The sequence below is a fragment of the Canis aureus genome, chromosome 27, assembly GCF_053574225.1.
Source record: "Canis aureus isolate CA01 chromosome 27, VMU_Caureus_v.1.0, whole genome shotgun sequence".
Lineage (NCBI taxonomy): Eukaryota > Metazoa > Chordata > Mammalia > Carnivora > Canidae > Canis > Canis aureus.
The window spans coordinates 26,197,460-26,219,290 of NC_135637.1; the positions used below are offsets into that span (position 1 = coordinate 26,197,460).

At 52.4% G+C, this 21,831-nt stretch overlaps 1 protein-coding gene, 1 non-coding gene and 1 pseudogene across 7 annotated transcripts in view; 1 reads left to right on the forward strand and 2 right to left on the reverse strand.

The window, feature by feature from the left end:
• Positions 1-1,776: 1,776 nt before the first annotated feature.
• The window catches only part of AP1B1 (adaptor related protein complex 1 subunit beta 1), an 82,838-nt gene continuing 62,783 nt past the window's right edge, over positions 1,777-21,831 (reverse strand). For 3 of the 6 annotated variants that reach the window (XM_077874240.1, XM_077874239.1, XM_077874245.1), the window contains 11 exons: positions 17,489-17,587; positions 16,692-16,951; positions 15,636-15,837; positions 14,847-14,867; positions 14,154-14,297; positions 8,374-8,519; positions 5,824-5,953; positions 5,446-5,530; positions 4,630-4,716; positions 4,353-4,523; positions 1,777-2,793 (listed from right to left, as the gene is read on the reverse strand). In XM_077874240.1, the coding sequence (XP_077730366.1) occupies positions 2,726-2,793; positions 4,353-4,523; positions 4,630-4,716; positions 5,446-5,530; positions 5,824-5,953; positions 8,374-8,519; positions 14,154-14,297; positions 14,847-14,867; positions 15,636-15,837; positions 16,692-16,951; positions 17,489-17,587 (1,413 nt within the window). In that variant the 3' untranslated portion in view covers positions 1,777-2,725. Of the gene's footprint in view, positions 2,801-4,352; positions 4,524-4,629; positions 4,717-5,445; positions 5,531-5,823; positions 5,954-8,373; positions 8,520-14,153; positions 14,298-14,846; positions 14,868-15,635; positions 15,838-16,691; positions 16,952-17,488; positions 17,588-21,831 lie in introns of all 6 variants that reach the window. The other 3 variants (XM_077874241.1, XM_077874243.1, XM_077874242.1) reach the window with 3 other exon arrangements.
• Positions 7,679-7,775, reverse strand: LOC144300102 (small nucleolar RNA SNORD125). The gene has a single exon (XR_013366742.1). It is a non-coding gene; the product is annotated as a small nucleolar RNA SNORD125 (small nucleolar RNA).
• On the forward strand, positions 13,123-13,505 carry LOC144299011 (small ribosomal subunit protein eS27-like pseudogene; annotated as a pseudogene).

Sequence of the window (21,831 nt, forward strand, 5' to 3'; positions counted from 1 at the left end):
TAAAGCCCCCGCCTTTTTGTTAAGATTTTTTTTTTTTTTTTTTTTTTTTTATGATAGACATAGAGAGATTGAGAGAGAGGCAGAGACACAGGCAGAGGGATAAGCAGACTCCATGCCAGGGGCCTGACATGGGACTCGATCCTGAGACTCCAGGCCAGGCAGGCGCTAAACCGCTGAGCCACCTAGGGATGCCCCCTAAAGCCCTTCTAAAAGCCTGGCTCCCAGTGATGGTCCCAGGTGCTTTTCTGATGCATGATGTGTTAAGGCCCAGGGTTGGGGCACTGGGAGTAAGCATGCTCTCTGCCTCGGTTTCTCCCTGCAAATGTTAAGACCTGCTGGGTCCCATTGTGCCAGGTGCCACGTCAGTGGGTGAAAGGCACAGTCATGGTTAGGTCCTGCCCACAGTGGTCTGAGGCCTGAGCACAGTTTTATTTAGAAGGGCAAACCCCAGGTGTTTGAGGATGGTCCTGGGTGCTCCCTTTGAGCAGACCAGCCTTTCTCACCACCTCAGGTACCTGATCCTGGATCTCCTCACCCATCAGCCCCATACTGTGGACAGCTACCCTGCACTTCAGATCTGCCCTCAGTGGCAGAAGGGTGGGAGCCATGACCCAGGCAGTGCATGCACAGAAATCCTGGGTGGGAGCCAGGCCCTCGGTCAGGGGCAGCAGACAACATCGCAGGCCCAGCTGAGTCTCATCAAGGGCTCCAAGCCCTTCCCCAGTCCACAGCTGGGGGTATGCCACCTGCATCGGCGTAGTCTTCTGAGCCCTGGACTTTCAGGTAAATGGAGAACTGGATTGTGCCATTAAGGAATTTGGTCGTCAGAAGTGGGGCAGTGGAGGGCTGGGTACTCCTGCTGACGCTCTCTTCTCTCAGCTCCCCAGTGCCAGGAAGGCAGCACTGGGTCAGAAGTAGGCAGTACAGGGAGTGCCTGGGCTGAGATGGGGCAAGGGCACCAGGCTGCTCCTCCCTTAGAAACAGGCTGAAGGCCCCCAGGCAGCTTTGCCATCAGGGCCCTGCCCAGGGTCTGGCTGCTGTCCCCTGGGATCCTGGCCAATGCCAGCACTGGGACCACATGGGACGTCCCTGGTGGCACCTGAGCAGGTGCCAGCTTAGTACCCACCCCCCTCCCTCGGAGCCAGCTGCAGATGCAGGGTGGGGTAGAGCCTGCCCAGACAGGCCTGGTGCCTGGCCTACCCAACCATTCCCTCTCTCTGGCAACTGCTCCCCATCAGAGTACCTCCCCACTGCTCCTGGGAGCCTTCGTGATGGCAGGGAGCTGAGGAAAACCAAAACAAAAGTCAGCCCTCTTGGCCAACATCAAAAGGCGAGACGGCTGGGTGGAGTTAGATCAAGGGCAGGAGTGGTGCCAGGGAGACCCGCAGACCTCAGAGGTCTGTTTTTAAGGACAGGGTAGAGGGAAAGGCGCTGTCCCAAGAGTGCTGGGGGAGGGGCTAGGCACACAGCTTGAGCCCTTGATCCTGGACCCAGGACCCCACCCAGAAGAGCCTCAGGACCTGACACACCGGCCAGGAACACACTCAATGTCATAATTTTTATTCACTTTCTCTTTTTGAAAATAAGAGTAAACATACATTATATATATGTGTGTGTGTATTGTGCTATGTATACTATAGTATATGTATCTGTATATACACATATGTCAACAATGTATATTATAGTTACTGCAGGGGTCAGAAAACCATCCTCAACCACTTGGAGGCAATTTTTAATTCTGACATTTAGTGGAGGGGGGGAAAAAAGTGTCCGTGATTGCCAAAAGCAGAATCTTTCTTTATTATTAAACAGCAGTACAGGAAAACCTAATGCTCTGTCAGACACAACTGAAATTTGGGAGGCCAGGGGGAGGGTAGCAGACACTAAGGAGAAACCCCAAAGAAACCCCAGATGGGAAGTACCCTGCTCACCCACGTGCCCCATCCCTCAGTCCTATCTCTGCTCCAGAAACACAGGGGACGCCAAGGACTATATCATAGGCAGTCACTGTGCTCAGGGACAAGAGAAGGAGTGGGGTGAGGGGTGAGAGGGTATGTGCAACTGCCAGGGAGTAGGAGCTTGGGCTGGGGCCCTGGGCGTTTCTGCCCAGTCTTGCCCATGTGGGTCAGTGTTCAGGAGGCTATGGGCCAACTAGTACAACCACAGGGTCCCAGCCTGGGCAGATACAGACAGGGAGAGTAGGGGTGTAGGCCCTCGGAGCCCCAGACCCCTGAGAGAGGAGCTCTCCTGGTACCAGGGGACCCTCCACACACACCAGGACAGCCTGGCATGAGAGCAGGCAACGGGGAGGATCTCTAACACTGATCCAAGAGAGACTGGGGGGTAGGGGGCTTCCTGAGCCAGGACCCCAACGAAGGAGCAACACACTCGCCCTTTAGACCCTGGCCAGGAAAGAGAAGAGAAAAAACCTGGGTCTGCTGACCAGCTTCTGTGGCCCCTCTGGCTCTGTTTCCTGGTCCCCTCCTCACCTGACCCTGTCAGCAGCAACAGAAGAGGGGAGTCCCCGAGCACAGGAGTACACTATGATTTCACTCCAGGAGGAATGCTGCCCTGCCCTGAGGACCCAGGTGGGCCTGGTAGTCAGGACCAGGGAACTCCGTGGTGGCCAGAAACCTTGCTTCAGCCTCTCTAGGAAGGAAGTGCTGCCATTTCCAGGGGGCTCCTCAGGGCTGGCAAAAGGTTGGGGTGGGCACTGGATGGGAGCTCAGTTCTTGAGAATGGTCTCGTAGGCCTGGTACACGTGTTGGGACACCTCTGGCGCTCGACATTTCAGTGACAGCTACAGGGGGAAAGAAAGTGCTCAGTCAGGGGAGGGAGAGTGCTCAGAATTCCCCAGGCTCCTCTCTGAGGCTGGGAAGGAAGGCAGGGAGGGAAGAGAGAGTGAGAACCAGATGGAGGAGTGCGGTGCGCGCATGTGGCCTGGTGGCAGCGTGGCCGGGGCAGATGTGTAGTAAAGCGGAGGGGGTGGCTGCTGCAGCCAGCTGGGTGCAGACCAAATATACTTGCAGCCCACACACCTGCTGTCAGCTCAGCCACCAGAGCCCTAGCGGTGAGCAGCTAGTGGTGAGCAGCGTGAATCATGAGCTGGGGGCTGTCGGGGAGTGCCCGGCCCCCACCCCACAGAGCTGCCTGTGAAGGGCTGGGGTCTCTGAGGAGGTATGGTCTGGGAGGAAGCAGGTCTCTACTTGGAGAGATGGGGGTTGGGGGCACCGGGGATTCTTCCTGGGTTCCGGTACAGGAAGCTTTGTCACAGTGTGAGCTGGAGAGTAGGCAGCGGAGAAACAATTGCCACCACCCCTTCTGCCAAAATCACTGCTTCTAAAGGGTGCGATTAGGGGAGGAGCAAATGGAGCTCTGGAAGCCAGTAGTGGGGAGCCTATGGGGCCCTGATCTTCTCTGAAGGGCTCCGTGCATACTGGGCATGTTGGGAAGTTGGGGTACCAGTTCCTCAATCGGGTTCACCTGGTTGGGAAGCTTTGGGGTGCCCTGTGCCTGCAACCTGCATGCATGTCTGCTTGGCTTTGGGGGTGCAGCAGGGTGAGGTGAGGCTAGGAGAGGCAGGGCGCTCTGGAGCCAGGCCAGGAGACGGGCTGTGCAAGGTGTGGCTGGGGAGAATGGAGGGGAAAGAGGAAGAGAAAAGCAATCTGCTAACCTCCAAATCCTGCACCACGGGCACCAGCAGGGAAGGTGGGCATGCAGCAACCGAACACAGGGAGACGGAAATTACTACCCCCGAAGCCACTGCCGCAGCCCCCGCCCGACCACAGTGCCAGCACCGCCAGCAGGGCCCAGGGAGCAACATCTGGAGGCCCATGCCTGCCAGAGACTAGGGTGCAGGGGGAGAAGCAAAGCCTGGAGCTCTCTAGGGCCTGGAACAGCAGCACGGCCTCCAGGACAACCACGCACTCCATGGAAGCCATGTCCTCACTGGGGTCTGACACAAAGGCCAGGAAGACAAGATGCTCACAAACAGCATCCTCCCAGGTGGGCCCTCAGGCAGGAAAGAGTAGGAGGGCCAGGGCCTGGGCCCAGCAGTGCCATTTCCCAGTCAGGTGGGCCTTGGGCCAACTGCACCACCTCAGAGGGCCCAATTTTATAGAATCTTCTAGTTCAACTCACTGTTTGGTGACAGTTTGGTGGTGTCTTATCTGGGTAACCTGGTGGGACTGAGTTGGAGGCTAGGGTCAGAATTCTGATGCTCATTCATGTCAGGTTCAGAGGGACTGGGCTAGAGCACACCCCATCAGAACTGACCCCTGGTCTGAGAAGGAGTGAGGGAAGGAGAGGCTGCCTGGAATATGGAGTTAGACACCCCAGGGGTGGCAGGGCAGGAGCGGGGACCCTCACCGTGAAGCTGGGGTTGCCTGGCTGGATACGCAGCTCTGCCAGCACCCAGATGCCGTTGGTGAGCTTCAGGGACTGGTAGAGCATATCCTGGCCTTCCACGTTCCTCTTGGCGACTGTGAAGATGTTGCTGCTCTGTAGCCTGCTGCTCACAGCCTCTGAGAGCGAGGAGGGCCCCTGGTCAGCGATGGGAGGGGGCTGGGGGTATTGGTGAGGGGCAGTGTGCACTGGGTGGGAAGGTGGGGGAGGGCTGCAAAATCCTACCTGCATTTAGGGGGCAGTCTCTGATCTGGAACTGGGCTTCATTTTCATTGGGAATGTCCTTCCATGTGGCCAGGAACATCTGCCGGTCTGGAGGGTGAGGGACAAGGTAGAGGATGGGACCCTGATAAACCTGGGGCCCTACTCAATGACATCCAACAGGAAATGGGTATTTTGGGGGTGCCAGCTTGAAGCTAAAGACAGGCACCAGCTCTGTGACAGCACCCTCCTGCTTCCATGAGCAAACCTTCAGGTCTGTCCAAGTGGCTACTAGTGCTGCTCCCAAAGACCCTGGGCTTTCCACCTTGGGGCCTTAAATCTCTCCTTCCCAGCACCCACATATGCACTCCCCTCCTGCTCTGGCTCCAAGTAGCCTGCTCGTTAATCACAGCCTGTGTCACAGGGTTTCTGTGGTGACCGAGAGATGATGTAGGCAAAGTCCTCTGCTCAGCTGTGAGCTGGCAGTGAGCCTTCCCATCATGGGGATGAGTCTTCTCAGGGGTTCCAGCCAGGGCACAGGAGATGGACATCAGGTGTGACATGGTCTAGGGTCCTCACCTTGGGAGGCCATGGGAAGACTGTCTAGAGACTAAAGGCAAGGCTGAGGGGCAGGTGGGAGCAGGAGAATAGAATGAGACAGTCCCTGCATGGCATGGCCCCCATTGCAGGACAAAGCTGGCCAAACAACGTCCAGGGGTTCTTGATGGAAGCGTGACTCTCGCCTCAGGCTCTGCAGAGGGGCCGGTGACTCATGGACTCCATCGTGGGGCAAAGCCAATCATTATATTCCAGGGACTCTGGGACACCTTCAGGACTCACCCATCTTTCCATCCTCCACAAAGAGGATGTGCAGTGGGTACAAAGTGCTGAAGTAGAAGACATCAATGTTGTTCTTCACAGCCACCTAGGAACAAGACCTCAATCAGTCCCTGATGCCTGATATCACCTGAGGCCTCAGGAAGGGCATACTCCCTGTGCCTCCACCTGAGCAGGCTCCCTCACACACCTTCCCTGGTAACCACGTCCCTTCATCCTTTTGGATCGGGCCTCCCCTGACAGATCTTTGGCGAAGAGCACAACTTCACAGACACACCCCTTTGCCAACAAAGGCCAGGCCCCAGATCTTTCCACTAGGTTCCTCCCCTGTGGTGGGTGGGCAGGTAAGGAGTAGGGTGCTTAGCTCTGCCTGGAACACACCTGGAGATTGTTCAGAGGCTCCATCTTCATGACCGAGCCCACCGTGTTGAGAGGCAGGGATATCTCCACGGTCTGGTTGGGGCTGAGTGGTGCGTGGACCTGGAGGGGGGCAGCAGGGGCCAGGCCGAAGCTGGGGAGAGAGAAGCCCCCGCGGGAATGGCAGGGGGAATAGGTGCTGATGTGGGATGAGTGGGTTCCTCCGGCTCCAGAACTAGGGCAGCATTGGCAAAAAGGCTCTCTAGTAAGCCAGCCTCACCTCAGCTGGCCCAGGACAGATGGACAAGTTCCTGACCCCCATGCTCAATGGCTGTGTGGACAGGGGGAATGAGCCCTTGGCCAGCTGCAGGCCTAAAGCCCATCTCTGCTCCACTTTCTGTTCTGGGCTATGCACTGAGCAGGCTCTGGTGAACATGGCCTTGCTCTGTTCTGCACTTGAGGAGCTCCATCTAACACCAGGGACCTGAACTATAAGCTGCTTTTTTTTTTTTCAGTTTCTTGTAATTTTATTTTTTTATTTTTATTTTTTAATAATAAATTTATTTTTTATTGGTGTTCAATTTTATAAGCTGCTTCTAACTGAAGACTGTCCAAGTTTCTGCTACCAATTCCCATCTTTCAGGAGGGATGTGACTATCCCAGGCAAGAAACCAGGCTTTACTTTCTGGGCTAGAACTGGCCAAAGAGAGATTCAGGAAAGCCCTACTTCTCGGTAAAGCAACATGTGGGTAAATCAGGAGGGGAGGATCCCCATGAGTGTCAGACACAGGACCATGAACCGACAGCTCACTGTGCCTAGGCTGGCCATATGATATTATACCAACTCCTACCCTCATAAAAACAGTGAGAGATATATATTCTCTCATATTCCAAGTCATGAAAACTCAGGGAGGGGCAGGCCTGTGCTCAGACCCTATGGGATGAGTAGCACTGCTGAGATCTTGAGCTTGAGCTGCTTCACTTTGTCTGCATTCTGCCCATGATGGCAATCAGGCCTGTGTGGGACATGGTGGGAGATGATGTGGGGAACCGTAGGCCTCTGTGCTAGCCTGGCTCTTCAGGCTTTCCTGGAACTCCCCCACTGCCTCCTGCCTGCCCACTAGGGCAAAAGCACTAGTCCTCTCTGAACCCAGGTGTCATTATCTACTGAAAGGGGAACAACGGGGAATGCCTGGGTGGGTCAGTGGTTGAGCGCCTGCCTTTGGCCCAGGGTGTGATCCTGGAGTCCTGGGATCGAGTCCCATGTCGGGCTCTGCGTGGACCCTGCTTCTCTCTCTGCCTATGTCTCTGCCTCTCTTTCTCTGTGTCTCCCATGAATAAATAAATAAAATCTTTATTTAAAAAATTTTTTTAGGGATCCTTGGGTGGCGCAGCGGTTTGGCGCCTGCCTTTGGCTCAGGGCGTGATCCTGGAGACCTGGGATCGAATCCCACATCGGGCTCCTGGTGCATGGAGCCTGCTTCTCCCTCTGCCTGTGTCTCTGCCTCTCTTTCTCTCTCTGTGGCTATCATAAATAAATAAAAATTAAAAAAAAAAAGGGTCATGTCCCCATTAAAAAAAATAAAAATAAAAATAAAAATAAAAATTTTTTTTAAATAAAATCTTTAAAAAAAAAGAAAGGGGGACAATGGTATTGACCTCACTGGGCTGTCAAGTAGCTCAAAGAAAGATAATACTTTTAAAATCCTCAGCACAGGGCCTGCCACCCAGGGAGTTGTCAGCACCCTCTAAGTCTATTATGAGCAATCATTGGGACTTCCCCTTGGAACCTGGAGTGCTTCTATGGCCTCTAGGGCCATCTAAGGATAAGTAGCAGAGCTGACGGAGGATCAGGACCCACTGGCCTGTGGCTCTCCCTGAGGAAGCAGCCCCTTCAGTCAACTTCTTAGAGGCTCAGTTTGCTCATCACTAGAGCCACTCAGGAAGAAGAATCATCAGGAGAGGCTGCTTGGCTCCCCAGAGAGCCCTGGCTTAGCTGGCCTGGCCCGTGCAGACCCTGCTGGTGCCAGGGAGGAAACCTTCCCCAGGACTGCCAGTGCAGGGGACCCAGAGGGGTGAAGAGCCCAGAGCAGCCACCACTCCCAGAGGACCCGTCTGATAGGTTAAACCTATCAGGGTTTAACCACCAAACACCACAAGGGGTTGGTGGGCAGGCAGGGCCATTCCCAGTCAGCCTTCTTAGAGCTGGGCCCTGAGGTGGCAGCAACTTAGGCCTGGAGAGGAGGCTCCCTCCTATTGTGTGGGGTGTTTGCCAAAGGCAGGCTCCTAGTCTGGAGCTGGGGGTTTTTATCAGCAAACACTCTTTGAGCAGTGGAGGAAGGCAAAAATAAGGAGACATACCCTAACCCTCTGCCAAATACTTTAGAGTCTACATAAAGAGGTCATGAGGAAGGGAAAAAAAAAAAATCATTGCTTTAGACAGTTTTGGTCTGAGATGCAGCTGTGAGGAATATCCACCTTCCCCAGAAAAGAGGCACCAGACCCCTCAGAGCTCTTGGCTCCTGCCTGCAGTCACCAGCAAGGGCTCTCATCACACTGGCCTTGGGAGCTCACCTGTTGCGGTTAAACTGGATGGCAAAGTCGGTCATGACCTGGAGGGCCTTGTTGGTCAGCTGCAGATCCATGGAAATGGAGCCCACCTGGCGGGTGAAGGTACCTGAAATCTCCAACCCCTTGGCCTTCATAGCCGGGAGCCATACCTACAGGGAAGACAGTGGAGGGGAGGCTCGTGTTTACCACTTCCCTAAAAGTCAACAGCAGCCCACCTGAGCACCATTCCCCGCTTCTCCTTCACCATCCCTCTCTCCCCCACTCTTCATCAGGGCCCTCCCAGATTGAGGCCCACACCTGCCTTTACCATTAGGAGACGACCATGTGGATCTTGGGATGAGAGGAACAATCCTGCATGGCCCATCCAAGGCCACCACCACAGTGTGGCTCTGTATCAGAGCAGCCTGGGGTAGAGAGGGGCTTGGTATGCCCAAGGGTTGACCTGAATCTTTAAAGGTCCAAGAAGTAACACTCAGTAAGTAGTACTGAGAAAGGAGATGAGACATGTGGACCCTGCCAGCCTCTAGAGGAGTCAAGTAGAGTCAAGAGCCCAATGGCATCTGGGGCCTCAGCCAGAGCCTGAGGCCTTCCTGGCTGTCACAGTCTGTCCTTCCTCACAGAAGGCAGGGCTGGCCTTTTAATCATGGAAACTGGGCTGTCCAAGGACAGTACCTAAGAGGACCTCTTGCCTGGCAGGCCCTCTGCTGCTTGGCTGTCATGGGAGCCTCAGCTCAAGAGCCGCCTCCTCTGGGAAGCCCACACCTAGATTCCTTCCTTGCATCCATACTACCATGACATTTTAGCAGATAAATGTGAGCCTGTGTATCTGTATCCCCTGTACCCAGTCAGCTCTTTGAAGGAAGGGCTCTGCTTCTTTACTTATTTATTTATTTATTTTGCTTTTTTTTCTTTACATCCTTGGCTTGGAGCTTGCTCTAAGCCAGTCACAAGAGAGGCATGTTGGCAGACTGAAATATCTTGAATTAAAGCCCCAACCGTGAAGGACATCAGCAGGCATCATCCATGGCCATGTAAATGCCTTTCAAGTCTTTGTTCTCTCAGATCCCTCACAGGCCCCCTCCAATGTTAAAAGGTCCAGGCCTCCTCGAGAGTTTCCCCAAGGGGCCCTGTGTTGGTGAACGTCTTAGTCTCTCAAGGTGCTGACACCAGGAACTTCAGTGTCGTCTGGGTCCCCACTCTCAGCCAACCCCAAGCCCCATACCACAGTCATGCAGATTGGGTCCTGTCACCATTACCTCCTCCATCTGCCACCAGGGCCTCTACTTCCCTCAGCAGGCAGCACCTGCATCTGAGCCACCGTCAGAGTCCACCAGGTAAGACAGAAGCCCTTGGGGTACCCCAATACCTGCTCTCCACAGCAGCTAAGGTCATCTTTTTTTTTATTATTATTTTTTTATTTATTCATAGAGACACAGAGAGAGAGAGGCAGAGACACAGGCAGAGGGAGAAGCAGGCTCCATGCAGGGAGCCTGATGTGGGACTTGATCTTGGGTCTCCAGGATCACACCTTGGGCTGCAGGGGGCGCTAAACTGCTGTGCCACTAGGGCTGCCCTCAGGTCTTCTAAAATGCAAATGTGGGGGCACCTGACTCTTGAGCTCAGTATCATGAGTTTGAGCTCCATGTGGGGCATAGAGATTACTTAAATAAAACTTAACTCCTCCAATGCTGTGACACTTTAACTGCCCAGAGCCTCCATGTCCTGGCTGCCCCCTCTGTCAGGCTCGACTGAACCTGCTCCTCCTCCCCAACCCTGCACTGTCCTCTGTCTGAAAAGTGCTTCCGTAGGTCCACCCACATGGTACTCACTAGCCTGATCATCCTTTGTTTTCCTGGGACAAAGGTGTGAGGGTGGAATCACAGGGCTTCAGCTTCAGCTGAGACAGGCAAACAGAGAGCTATGAGGACCCCCACTCCCAGCACAGCTGCTTGGCCCCTGGCCCCTCCAGCGGGCTACTTCTCACAGTTCTTGCAGAACTGCGTCTGTCACTGGGACTGACTGCTGACAGTGGGGACCTCATTTCTCTTGGTCACCGTGGCTTCAGGAGTCTAGCATAGGTCCTACCACAGAACTAACCCTCAACATTTACTGAAAAACCCAAAGAAACATCACCACCCACTGGTCCAAATGCTTGAGGAACTCCCAAGTTCTTATGCCAAGAAAACCTCATTCCCTTGGCCAAGAAGGTTGGAGAACGTATTTACCCCCACCAGTGTGGTGGGGAGAATGAACATGGGACAAACCATTCTAGGTAGTCACAGTACTGTTAGGAAAACATAGATGACATCCCTACTGCTTCTGAAGGAAGAATGCACCTCCACTCCAGAAATTCCTGTGTCTAAGATAATGGGGAAATGGTATTGTAAGGACTCCTCTTCTAAGCAGATTGCCCTAAATTCCTCTGACCAGGTGATCCTCTATCCTCTCATTTCTAGCATTCACTGTTGGTACGCCCATCTGGCCCTCCACTAAGAAAAAGCAGTAATAATATCCATTAAAATGAACACACAAGCAGAGGGCCAGCTCCCCTGGGGCCAGTTCCGGACTTTATATTCCTGGCAGCTCTGCATCCTGGCAAGGCCTGGCATGCACAGGACTGCAGGAGTCTTTGCTGTTCTTGTCATTTGGTCCCGCCTTATGCCTGTTACACTGGGCTTTTAACATGTATCCATCGGCCTCATGCATTGAGGTAGCCCATCTGGGTAGTAATTAGTGATTCTGACAATCAATGACGCTCAGGCACATAGGATGTTCTCAAACACTGTGGGGCATGATCATGTAGGGATCAGGAATGGGGGCTTTGGTGCCACTCTGCATTCAGTTTCACACTCTGTCACTTACCTGCTAGGTGACCTTAGGCAAAAGCACTCAGATTTCTCAACCTCAGAACAAGAGTAATAACCCCGTCAGGCTTCTGGCAGGATTTAGTGGGGTGGGGGCTGTGCAGTCCACAGCATGGAAGTGTGCAGCTGCTAGCACTAGACTTGCTATCTGCCATGGGCCCTGATCATACCTGGGGGCTCTGGTCACCACTGCTGCAGGTACAGCTGGCATACCCAGTGAGGCCAGGGCAGGGCAGGTGCTGGCTCACAACTCCCCAGTCACAAGAGAGATATCACCTTGCCCCTAAAGCCCAGCTCTATTCTGCTCTGGGGAGGGAGCCTTGGAAGAGAGAGAGAGAGAGAGGCTCTCACTGAGAACTAAGTGGCAGACATCGTGTCTGACCTGAGTGTGGTGGGGAGATCAGGCCAGGTCCATCCCCTCTGGCAGCTTCCTCGATGCTGAGGGTGTGGCCCACACCACACTCTTCTTAGCGCCAGGCCCCCATGTTCTTGACTCCTAAACTCAGCTCTCCTTTCTTTCCTTGCCATTTTGGCAAATGGCACCTCCATTCCACTGCCTGAGCCAGCATCCATCCCTCCTTGCCAGCCCCCACACCCTGCCAGGCCCACCTCCCAGTGCAGTCTACTGCCTCCAGCCTCAAAGGCGCCCTTCTTGTCCAGGCGCCATCAGCACACATCAATTCCTATTGGCCTCCTCACTGGGTACGTCACTTCTATCCTACCCCTTCCAATCTGCCTCCACAGTGTAGGCAAAGCAATCTCTCTTCAGTATAAATGTTTCACTTCTGCTTAAAACCCTTTTTTTTTTTTTTAAAGATTTATTTATTTACTTATGAGAGAGAGAGAGAGAGAGAGAGAGACAGGCAGAGGGAGAAGCAGGCTCCATGCTGGGAGCCAGACACGGGACTCGATCCTGTACTCTAGGATCGTGCCCTGGGCCAAAGGCAGACGCCAAACCACTGAGCCACCCAGGGATACCCCCCACTCCCTTTTTAAAAATATTTTATTTATTCATGAGAAACACAGAGAGAGAGAGGAGAGAGGGAAAGCGGGGGAGAGAGAGAGAGAGAGAGGCAGAGACACAGGCAGGGGAGAAGCAGGCTCCATGCAGGGAGCCTGAAGTGGGACTCGAGATCCCGGGATTCCTGGATCATACCCAGGGCCGAAGGCAGGTGCTAAATAAACCACTGAGCCACCAAGGGATCCCCTGCTTAAACCCTTTTAATGGTTTCATTGCACCAGGACTGGGGGAAACCCTCACAGCCTGGCGATGCTTATTTTGCCAGCTTCTTCCCTCCTTAATCTATAGTCTAGGTGGGAGTCATGGTGAGTACTAGCTCTAGGTAGCACAGTGGGATCTGGATCTGGATGGCATATATGGGCATCTTCAGGTGGCACAATGGCAAGGAGGCATGACACTTAATGGGCCAGGGTCAGGGATGCTAGACATGTTGCCGGGAGGACAACAGTCCCATCACTGAGCCATTGTCCTGCATCCCTTTGAGTATGTCTTGCATGGTTTCAATATATCCTGAAATTGGTGGGAACCCAACTATGGGGAAACTAAAAAAAAAAAAAAGCTTATTCTCTGTTTTGTTTTATTGGAACTTCACTGGGAGTCAGTCACCATTTCAGGAACTAAGGGCACCACCAGCCACATCGTTTATAGCTATAGTTTATAGCACTCGAGCTACGAACACTATGTGTGGCCATCGTGTGGACTCTAATGTGCATACACCTGACGACACCAGATCTTTCAGGGTGGGTATACCCAAGCCTTTACAGTGGAAATATAGAAGTATATTCCTCTTTCATGAAGTGATAGTATCTTTCTGATTCTGAAGTGATAAGTATAGGTAGGCTGCAAAGTCCACAAATCTCCTTCAAGAATTGGAAATAAAGGTCCTTTCCGGCGGTGACGACCTCCCCACGAGAACATGCCCCTTGCAAAGGATCTCCCGCACCCGTCCCTGGAAGAGGAGAAGAGGAAGCACAAGAAGAAGCGCCTGGTGCAGAGCCCCAACTCCTACTTCATGGACGTGAAGTGCCCGGGATGCTACAAAATCACCACCGTCTTCAGCCATGCACAGACGGTAGTTCTGTGTGTCGGCTGTTCTACCGTCCTCTGCCAGCCCACGGGAGGAAAAGCAAGGCTTATAGAAGGATGCTCCCTCAGGCGGAAGCAGCACTAAAAGCTCCCTGAATCAAGATGAGTGGGACACTATCCCAATAAACAGATTTTGGATTAAAAAAAAAAAAATTGGAAATAAAGGATGTGTTAGACTATGTCTATCATCCATGACGGGGGGGCACTGGGCAGGACAGCCCCCAGAACTGCTGCTCTTACACGGGGCCTCTGTCAGTTCTCTGGGAGGGGTGGGCTCTCCCTTGCCTCCAGGCCTTTCCACAGGCTGTTACCTCCACTTGGAGCCTTCTCTCCACTTTTGCCTAATTTTTTTTTTTTTTTTTTTTTTTAAGATTTTATTTATTTGACAGAGATATAGAGCGTGAGAACAAGAAGGCGAGCGGCTGAGGGAGAGGGAGAAGCAGACTCCCTGCAGAGCAGGGAGCCCAACACAGGGTTTCATCCCAGGACCCTGAGATCACGACCAGAGCTGAAGGCAGACACTTAACCAACTGAGCCACCCAAGTGCCCCTTACCAAATTCTGACTTGATCTACAGGCCTGAGCTCTGCTCTGGGAGATGATTCCAGGCCCCCAGGCCCAGCCTAGCATCTCTTCCCTGTGCTCCCACGGCCCCTGGCTGCCCTCAGCATCGGGTTGGCAAACTATTGCTCCTGGAGCCCATCTTTGTTGGCCTGAGCAGATTCCACGGAACAGGTCATTTAAGGAACCCAGACATCAGTGTCTAACTGCTGTCTCTCTGGCTCCTGCCATGAAAGGAGGTGTGGTACTTACTGCTTTGGGGGCCACATACGACCCTGACAGCGTGCCCACGCCACTTGTCAGGTCGAAAAGGTCACTCAGGCCACTGCCCATGGTTGCTCCTAGGTTGGCTGGGACTGCTGCTGCTGGGGGTGCCACAAAGTTGGGGCCCCCGATCTGGAAAGGAAGGGAAAGGGGTCAGAGTCAGGCTTTAGAGATGGGGACATCAGGGGCCCAGCATGAGAGGCGCAACCTGGCACTCTAGAAAATGGGACGGGGCAGGAGGGGGGCTGCAGGGCTGCTGTCATACCAACTCTAAGTTGCAGAGACAAGACAGGGTGAGGGGAGTAGAGAAGAGAGATTGTGCCTTCCCATGACCTGTAAGCCTCCAGCCTAAGGGGTGACCTCTGGGAAAGGGCTTGGGATACTCATAAACTAACCTGCAGCCCACAGATAAAAGGAGTACCCAAGACGACTGCTGTGAGGCTAAGTGGACAGAAACACACTCTCCAGGATGTCACGGAGAGCCCTTGGAAACTGAGAGTGCGGCTGATCCACAGGGTGACAAGGCAACTTTGTCTCAGGGTACTGAGGATGGGACACTAGATAGAAGGCCACAGCTCAGCAGGGAGGGACTGCTTTGACATCATCCACCCCTTGGGATGCTGGGCCAGCACTCAGGAAGAGCAGGGACAAAGGCTTGATGGCACAAGGGTTGAACCGTACCCCTTCAGGCTCATCCCCCATCTCCAAGCAGAAGCAGGCAGGGTGAAGAGAACAGGCAGCCACATGCAGAGAGAAAAGCCAGGAAAGACGACAGAGAGACAAGAGAGAGAGGGAAAGAGGGAAAAGATTAGTCACTGTTGCTCCATTGAGAGGGGTCTGAGGCAAGACAGTACCAGGCTTAAGAGGGGGCCCAGGCTATTTCTATGAAGGACACTGCTTTTGGGGCTTCACTCTACCACCCACGTCTTCTGGCATGACCCTTCCTACCCTTTCTTGTGTGATGCCTAGGGGACCTGAGCCAGACATGGCCAAGTGACAGGGGCTCTGCTACCCTCTCCTCCCAGCTCTACCAGCTACCTGAAGAAGTCCCAGGGAGATACCCAGTCCAGTCTTACCATACCCTTTCTACAGAGGGGGACTGTCCCTGACTTCTCATGGGCCTCTTGGGCCTGTTGGGATGTTGCCCCACGCTGGTGCAGGATGTGGGGGTAAGTGGACACTGGTCTGGCTCCTCTAGCCTTACAGGCCCCAAATCTGTTGGGGTTCAGTGGCTTGGCTTGGCAAGAGGCTAAGTCCCGTATCTGCCACATACTATGCGCTGTTGGAAGGAAGATCACCTGAACTCTTGAAGCCTCAGTTTTCTCCCCTCTAAGTAGGGAGTGACATAGTCACCTTCACAAATAGGTGTACCTGAGGCCCTTGGTTGGTGAATGGCACAGATGGGATGTTCAATGATTGCTCCTCTGAAGGTCATTATCAAGATCATCCAGAGGGGGCCCCAGGACATACCAGGCTGTCAAGGCCTCCACCAAGAAGGTCCACGGCTCCCATCTGCACTGAGGAGGTGGCCAGAGGTGGGCCGCTCACCGGGGGGCCGAGGTCCAGGTTGAGGAGGTCACCCAGTAGGTCGCCCTGGGTGGGAATGACATCTGGCTGCTCACCAGAGGGTGCTCCGGCAGGGGCCGTCTCAGGGCTTTCTGTGCTCTCGTTCCTGTGAGGACACAGGAGGGAGAGGGTCAGTGGGGTGGGCCCTGGGCTGTCTCAGGGAGATCAGAGTCCTCAGTCTGTAGTATCCTCTCCCAGGACAGGCACCTGGGTCTCCTCACTGTTCCAGAAGGGCTGTCTATATGCCCCCTCCCCTTCCCCTTTCCTATGACTGATACATCTTTTTGGCTCTCCAAGAGATCCAGCTTCATGGGGGTGAGTGAAGGGAGGGGCCCTCTGTATTTCCACTACTTAGCACATTCTAAAGACTGATGTCTGCTCTGGAGGACTGGGCACCAAAGCCAAACCAACCACCAGGGGGTGGCAGAGGAGGGTGAGAAGAACAGGGCTCTGGAATTAGAATTGGGGCTGTGACTAGCTATGCTGGTTGTGGAATGCTGCACCAGGCCCTCAAGCTCTCTGTCCTACTGTCCTCGTCTGTTAAATGGGGAGACCTCTTAGAGCTATTGTTAAGGATCAAATGAAATCATCCTGGTATGTAGTAAACATTCATTAAAAAGACATTAGAATGGGGGCACCTGGGTGGCTCAGTAGAATGGGGGTGCCTGTGTGGCTCAACTCTTAGTTTCAGCTCAAGTCTTAATCTCAGGTTGTGGGATCGATTGAGCTCAAGAGGAATCTGCTTGAGAGTCTCTCTCTCGCCCCCTCCACCCCACCCCACATTTTCTCTCTTTCTATCAAATAAATAAATTGATTAATTATAAAAAAAAGTCACTAGAATGGTAATTTCCTTGATTCCAGCCTTGCCACGGGTTATCGCATCAGGCCTGAGTGCCTGGGTTAATGAACCGCAAAACCAGGTGGGGATGCTTAGCCTAGAGACTGGCCCACTTCACTCACGAGGCAGTGCGAGGTGGCAGGCTCTTGTGCACAACGCCCCGGCCCCCCTCCACAAAGGCGCTGGGAGGCTTATGGTAGACGGAAGCCAGGGTGCCAATGTAGCAGATGAGCTCGTCCAGCAGTGTGGGCTCAATGAGGTCTGTCTCTTCAGAGATGAGTGGCTTTTCAGCCAATACCACCTCCTTGGCAGCCACTGGGTCCGTGGAGAGCAGACGCCAGTAGATGTAGCCACGGTCCCGCAAGTCTGGGTTATCAGAGTCCTTAAGCAGTAGAAGAGGTGATGAGAAGCCTATTAAACTTGGAACAGAGCAACCAGCTGGAGAGAAGGAAGGAGCCCCTCCCCAAGCCCCATGACCGAGGCATGGTCATAGTGCTGGCCAACAGCAGTGATCCTGAGCAGTCCCACATTACCTGTCCCTAAACATGGCCTGGCCCCTTGATTTCCCACTCTAGCCCAGTATTAAATAGGCCAGTCCTGCTCCTGTCCCCACTCCTCACTCCTCTCCAAAATCTGTCTTCCCTGTCATACAAACCCTCTGGTTCTCCCAGACCTCCCTCTCCTCTTCTGTTTACAGTCTATCTCAACTTCACCACCTGACCCACTCCATCGTGATTTATCTGTGACTGAGCTTCCTGAGCAGGGATGCTGGATTACTCTAGGGCCAACCCCCCAGTGGTGCCAGTCTTAGGAACAGGACCTTGGCAGGAAGGTCTGGCAGGCTCCTTGGACCCAAGCACCCCCTGTGGAGTGAGACCTGCTGGTCTCAGGCCACAGCAGAGAGGCGGGGGGCACTGACCTGAGTAGCCAAGCTGAGAACCTGCTGTACCAGTTCCTGGGTCTCTGTCGGCTTCTTCAGGAAAAGTTTCACGATGGCCGTCAGTAGCTGCAGCTGGACCTGTGGGAAGACAGAGAGGTGACAAGTAAGAATAAGCAAGGGCTTCATTTGAGGATAGAAGAAAACAAAATGAGGGCCTCAGAAAGGGGAAAGGCTGTTGTTCAAAGGCCTTGGAAGCTGAGGAGAGCTTTCCCAGGTTTGGAGTAGGTCACAGAATGCAGACTAAGGCCCGGGAGCTGGTCATGCTAAGTAGCCTAGACCTTGGCATTACCACTCAGGAAGGAGATAGCCCTATTTGGCAGCCCAACACTAGGGTCCTAGAAACCTGTCAGGGCTCCCAGCCTCATGGTGCCTTAAGGAGTTCGCAGCTTAAAAAGGCAACATATGTAGCTGGTGTGCTTCTTAAAGGGACCATATGTCAACAGCAGAGATGATGCCAGCGAGGCCCCAGGGACTGGGCCAGCAGGGCCCAGAGAGGCAGCCTGTCATCAAGGAGCTGGGCTTCTACCAGAAGGTAGGAACCATTCCTGCCCAGCCCTCTCTCAGCCCCCGTATCTCACCCTGCTGCTGCCTTCACCAGATCATGCCCCCTGCTGCCCTCGCCTGGCCAACATCTTCTCATCCCTTAGGGCTCATGCTGCCCCCAGCACCCCCACACTTCTGCACCCCCTCATCAGCACTGCCCCACAGTATTAGAAATGCTTTCCAGCCATCAGGCTGTCCTGTGGAGACAGCCCTTTGACAGCAGAGATGATGACTGTATATCTGGTTGTATCTCTGGTTATTGCTCTACTGAATGTCCAGTGCATAGCAAGCACTTAAGAAATGGTCCATGTCTGGAATCAAGTGATCCAGAGTCCTTATGATTTGGTTACACATGGGCCAACAGTAGAGGAGCAGTGGGCTGCCAAGGTAGGAGGTAGCCCAGGAACAGGCTTCTAGGACTTGGGTACAGCCCCTGGCCAGGTAGTCCAGGGGAAGCCATTTATCCTCATTTGGTGGGGAGATGGGTGCCTGCTTCAGGGGATTCTCATGAACTCTGAAAATCATAATTTATGACAGCTGATTTTTTTTTAAGATTTTATTTATTTATTCATGATAGACATAGAGAGAGGAGAGAGGCAGAGACACAGGCAGAGGGAGAAGCAAGCTCCATGCCAGGAGCCTGACGCAGGACTCAATCCCGGGACTCCAGGATCACGCCCTGGGCCAAAGGCAAGCACCAAACTGCTGAGCCACCCAGGGATCCCCATATGACAGCTGATTTTGAAGCTAGAGTTACATCACACCTCAGTTTATGACAAAGTCATACAACTTCTCTGATTCCATTTCATTTATAATGTCTATATAAATACCTCACAGGATTAATGGAAGAGTCCATAAAACAAGAAATGTAAAAAAAAAAAAAAAAAAAAAAAAGAAATGTAAAGAACTTATCGTCTATTCTGCTCAATATACAACAGCTGTCACAATGATCATCAATATCACTGCAGCCAGCACATGGGAATTCTTTACCAAGTTCTCCTCAACCTAGGTCAGCTGGCTGCTTGGCATCATTCATCACGGTCAGGTGTGCTACATGCCTAGGAACTCTGGCCACTAGCGCAACTCCTCCCACCTCTCACCAACACACTGACACCCCCGCATGTTAGCCTGCATATTTAGGGCAACCTATCTGCAATGATATCTCTGCTTCAGCTACTATCCAAACAGGGGCAAGAGGCAGACTGGACTGACATACCACCTCAGCCAAGACTTTCTGAGCTCCCTGTCCATGGCTGGAGAGGCCTAAGAGCTCAGAGCAAGGAGTCTTAAAGAGACAATCTAAAATAAGTTCCCTGGGGTGCCTGGGTGGCTCAGTCAGTTCAGCATACAACTCTTGATCTCCACTCAGGTCTTGATCTCAGGGTCCTAAATTCAAGCCCTGTGTTTGGCTCCATGCTGGGCCAAATAAATAAATAAGTAGGTAAGTTAGTTACTTAATTCCCAAACTGTTAAGCACTAAACAAGTATTCTTATAAAAGCTTTGAATGGTATTGTGAACCCAGGAGGCAAAGGGAGCTGGCCACTTAATTAAAACCACCACCACCAGCACCACCCAGCTACAGTGTGCAGAGTACTGGAGTGGCCAGTTTATACACATCATCCAATAAGCTTTGCAGGAACCCTGCACTGGAGACAAAGAAACAGGCTTGGCAAGTTTAACTTGCTCCAGGCCACTCAACAGGGGAGGAACATAGATTAGATTGTTTCCTCAAGCCAAGTTCCTGCTCAAGCTTTCCCTTGTCCAAATTTTCTAAGCTTGGGCTCTTCAGCAGGCTTTAAGAAGGCAGAAGTGGCCACAAGATTTACTTTAATATATGGACAGAAACACCCCCCAGAGGATACCTTCTGCAGTAATCCCAGACAGGACTTGATTGCAGGGCAGAAGGGATCCCAAGCCAGGCTCTGCTTCTCTCAGAGACAAGCAAGTTAAGGCGGCTAGTAGGTGGTGAAAGTAAAAGCGGCCTGAGGCAGGCTGACCTGGGACTTGGCACATGACAGTGGGACCGGGTGATGGTAGGAGTTACTACTATTATTTTGTGATGGACATCTGTTGTTTTTGCCCACCTAGCACCTAGTCTGTCTTCTGGTAACAGAAATGCTGTCTTTTCTTCAGAGAATCACCCTCCTCTGTTTCAATCTATGGAACCTGGAATAGGAATCTGACAGACCTGGCCAACTGGAATCATGGCAATTAGCTCAGGGTAATGCAAACAGGCCTGGACTGCTGCTGGAACTACCAAGGGATTAGGGCACTTGCTGTACAGTAAGGACACAGCCTGGAACCACTGACCCCACATAGGCCATACTCCTGGGAGCCTTCCTAAAGGAGAAGCCGCCTGAGGGAGACAGACACAACTCTGATGTCACCATCTGGGCACCCTCACCTAAGCATGCTTGAAGAGAACACACTCCTGGATCTTATTAGCTACAGGAACCAGTAGGTCTCCTTTGTTGCCGGACCAGTTTACTTTTAAATCAATTCTGATCAACACCAATACTACCATTCATGAGTGCTTATCATGGGCTGGGTGCACGACAAGGACATTACACAAAGCATCCCATTTAACTTACAGAGCAACAGGATGAGGCAGAGCCTTATGACCCTCTTTTTATAAATGAGGACACTAAGGCTCAGAAAGGCAGAGAGTTAGTGTACAGCCACCAAGCCAGGAAGGGGCAGAAGAGGGATTCGGAGTTTGGGGTCTCCTATTCTAAGGCTCATGCTCTGACCCAATAGGTTACACTCCCCAGTTGGGAAACAAATATTTCTGTGCTTACAAACCCGTTTTAAAAGCCGTCTTGCATGAGCAGACAGTGCCTGGTTCACAGAAAAGGGAATACAAATGAAAGATGCTCAACTCCACACAACAGAAATGCAAACAAAACCAATCAAGGTACATCTTGTTGTTTATCAGATTGGCAAAAACAGTTTGAGAATATACTACGTTGGCAGGGAGGTAAAGGGAGGGCTATGCTACCTCTGAGACTGGAATGTAAATGAGAACAATTTCCATACCAAAAGAAATATGGAATATTTCCCCACATCTCCAAGCACAGGCCCTTTTACCAGAAAGAATTTACCTAACAGTTTATCCTCCAGCTATACTTACAGATGTGCCCTACATAGGTTATTCATAGCAGTACTGATTAAAAGAGAAGACTGACACCTACATATCCATCAGGGGAGGCTAGTTAAATAAACATGGCACTATGCAGCCATAAAGAGTCCCATAAATTATAACAGCAGAAACTTCAGATATATTTTTAAGAGAAAAGGGCAAAGTGCTGTACAATTTCGTTCTTTTTTTTTTTTTTTTTTTAAGATTTTATTTATTCATGAGAGACAGAGAAAGAGAGAGCGAGAGAGAGGCAGAGACACAGGCAGAGGGAGAAGCAGGCTCCATGCAGGGAGCCCGACGTGGGACTCGATCCCAGGTCTCTAGGATCAGGCCCTGGACCGAAGGCGGCGCTAAACCACTGAGCCATCTGGACTGCCCAGTAGTGTTTATTTTTAAGTAATCTCTATACCTAACATTGAGCTCAAACTCACAACTATGAGATCAAGAGCTGCATGCTCTACCAACAGAGCCACTTAGGTGCCCCACAGTAGTGTTTAAAAATAAAGGAGAGGTGGGGTGCCTGGGTGGCTCAGTCAGTTGAATGTTCAACTCTTGATCTCAACTCAGGTCTCAATCTTAGGGTCATGAGTTCAAGCCCTGTATTGGACTCCATGTTGTGTGGAAACTAGTAGGTATGTA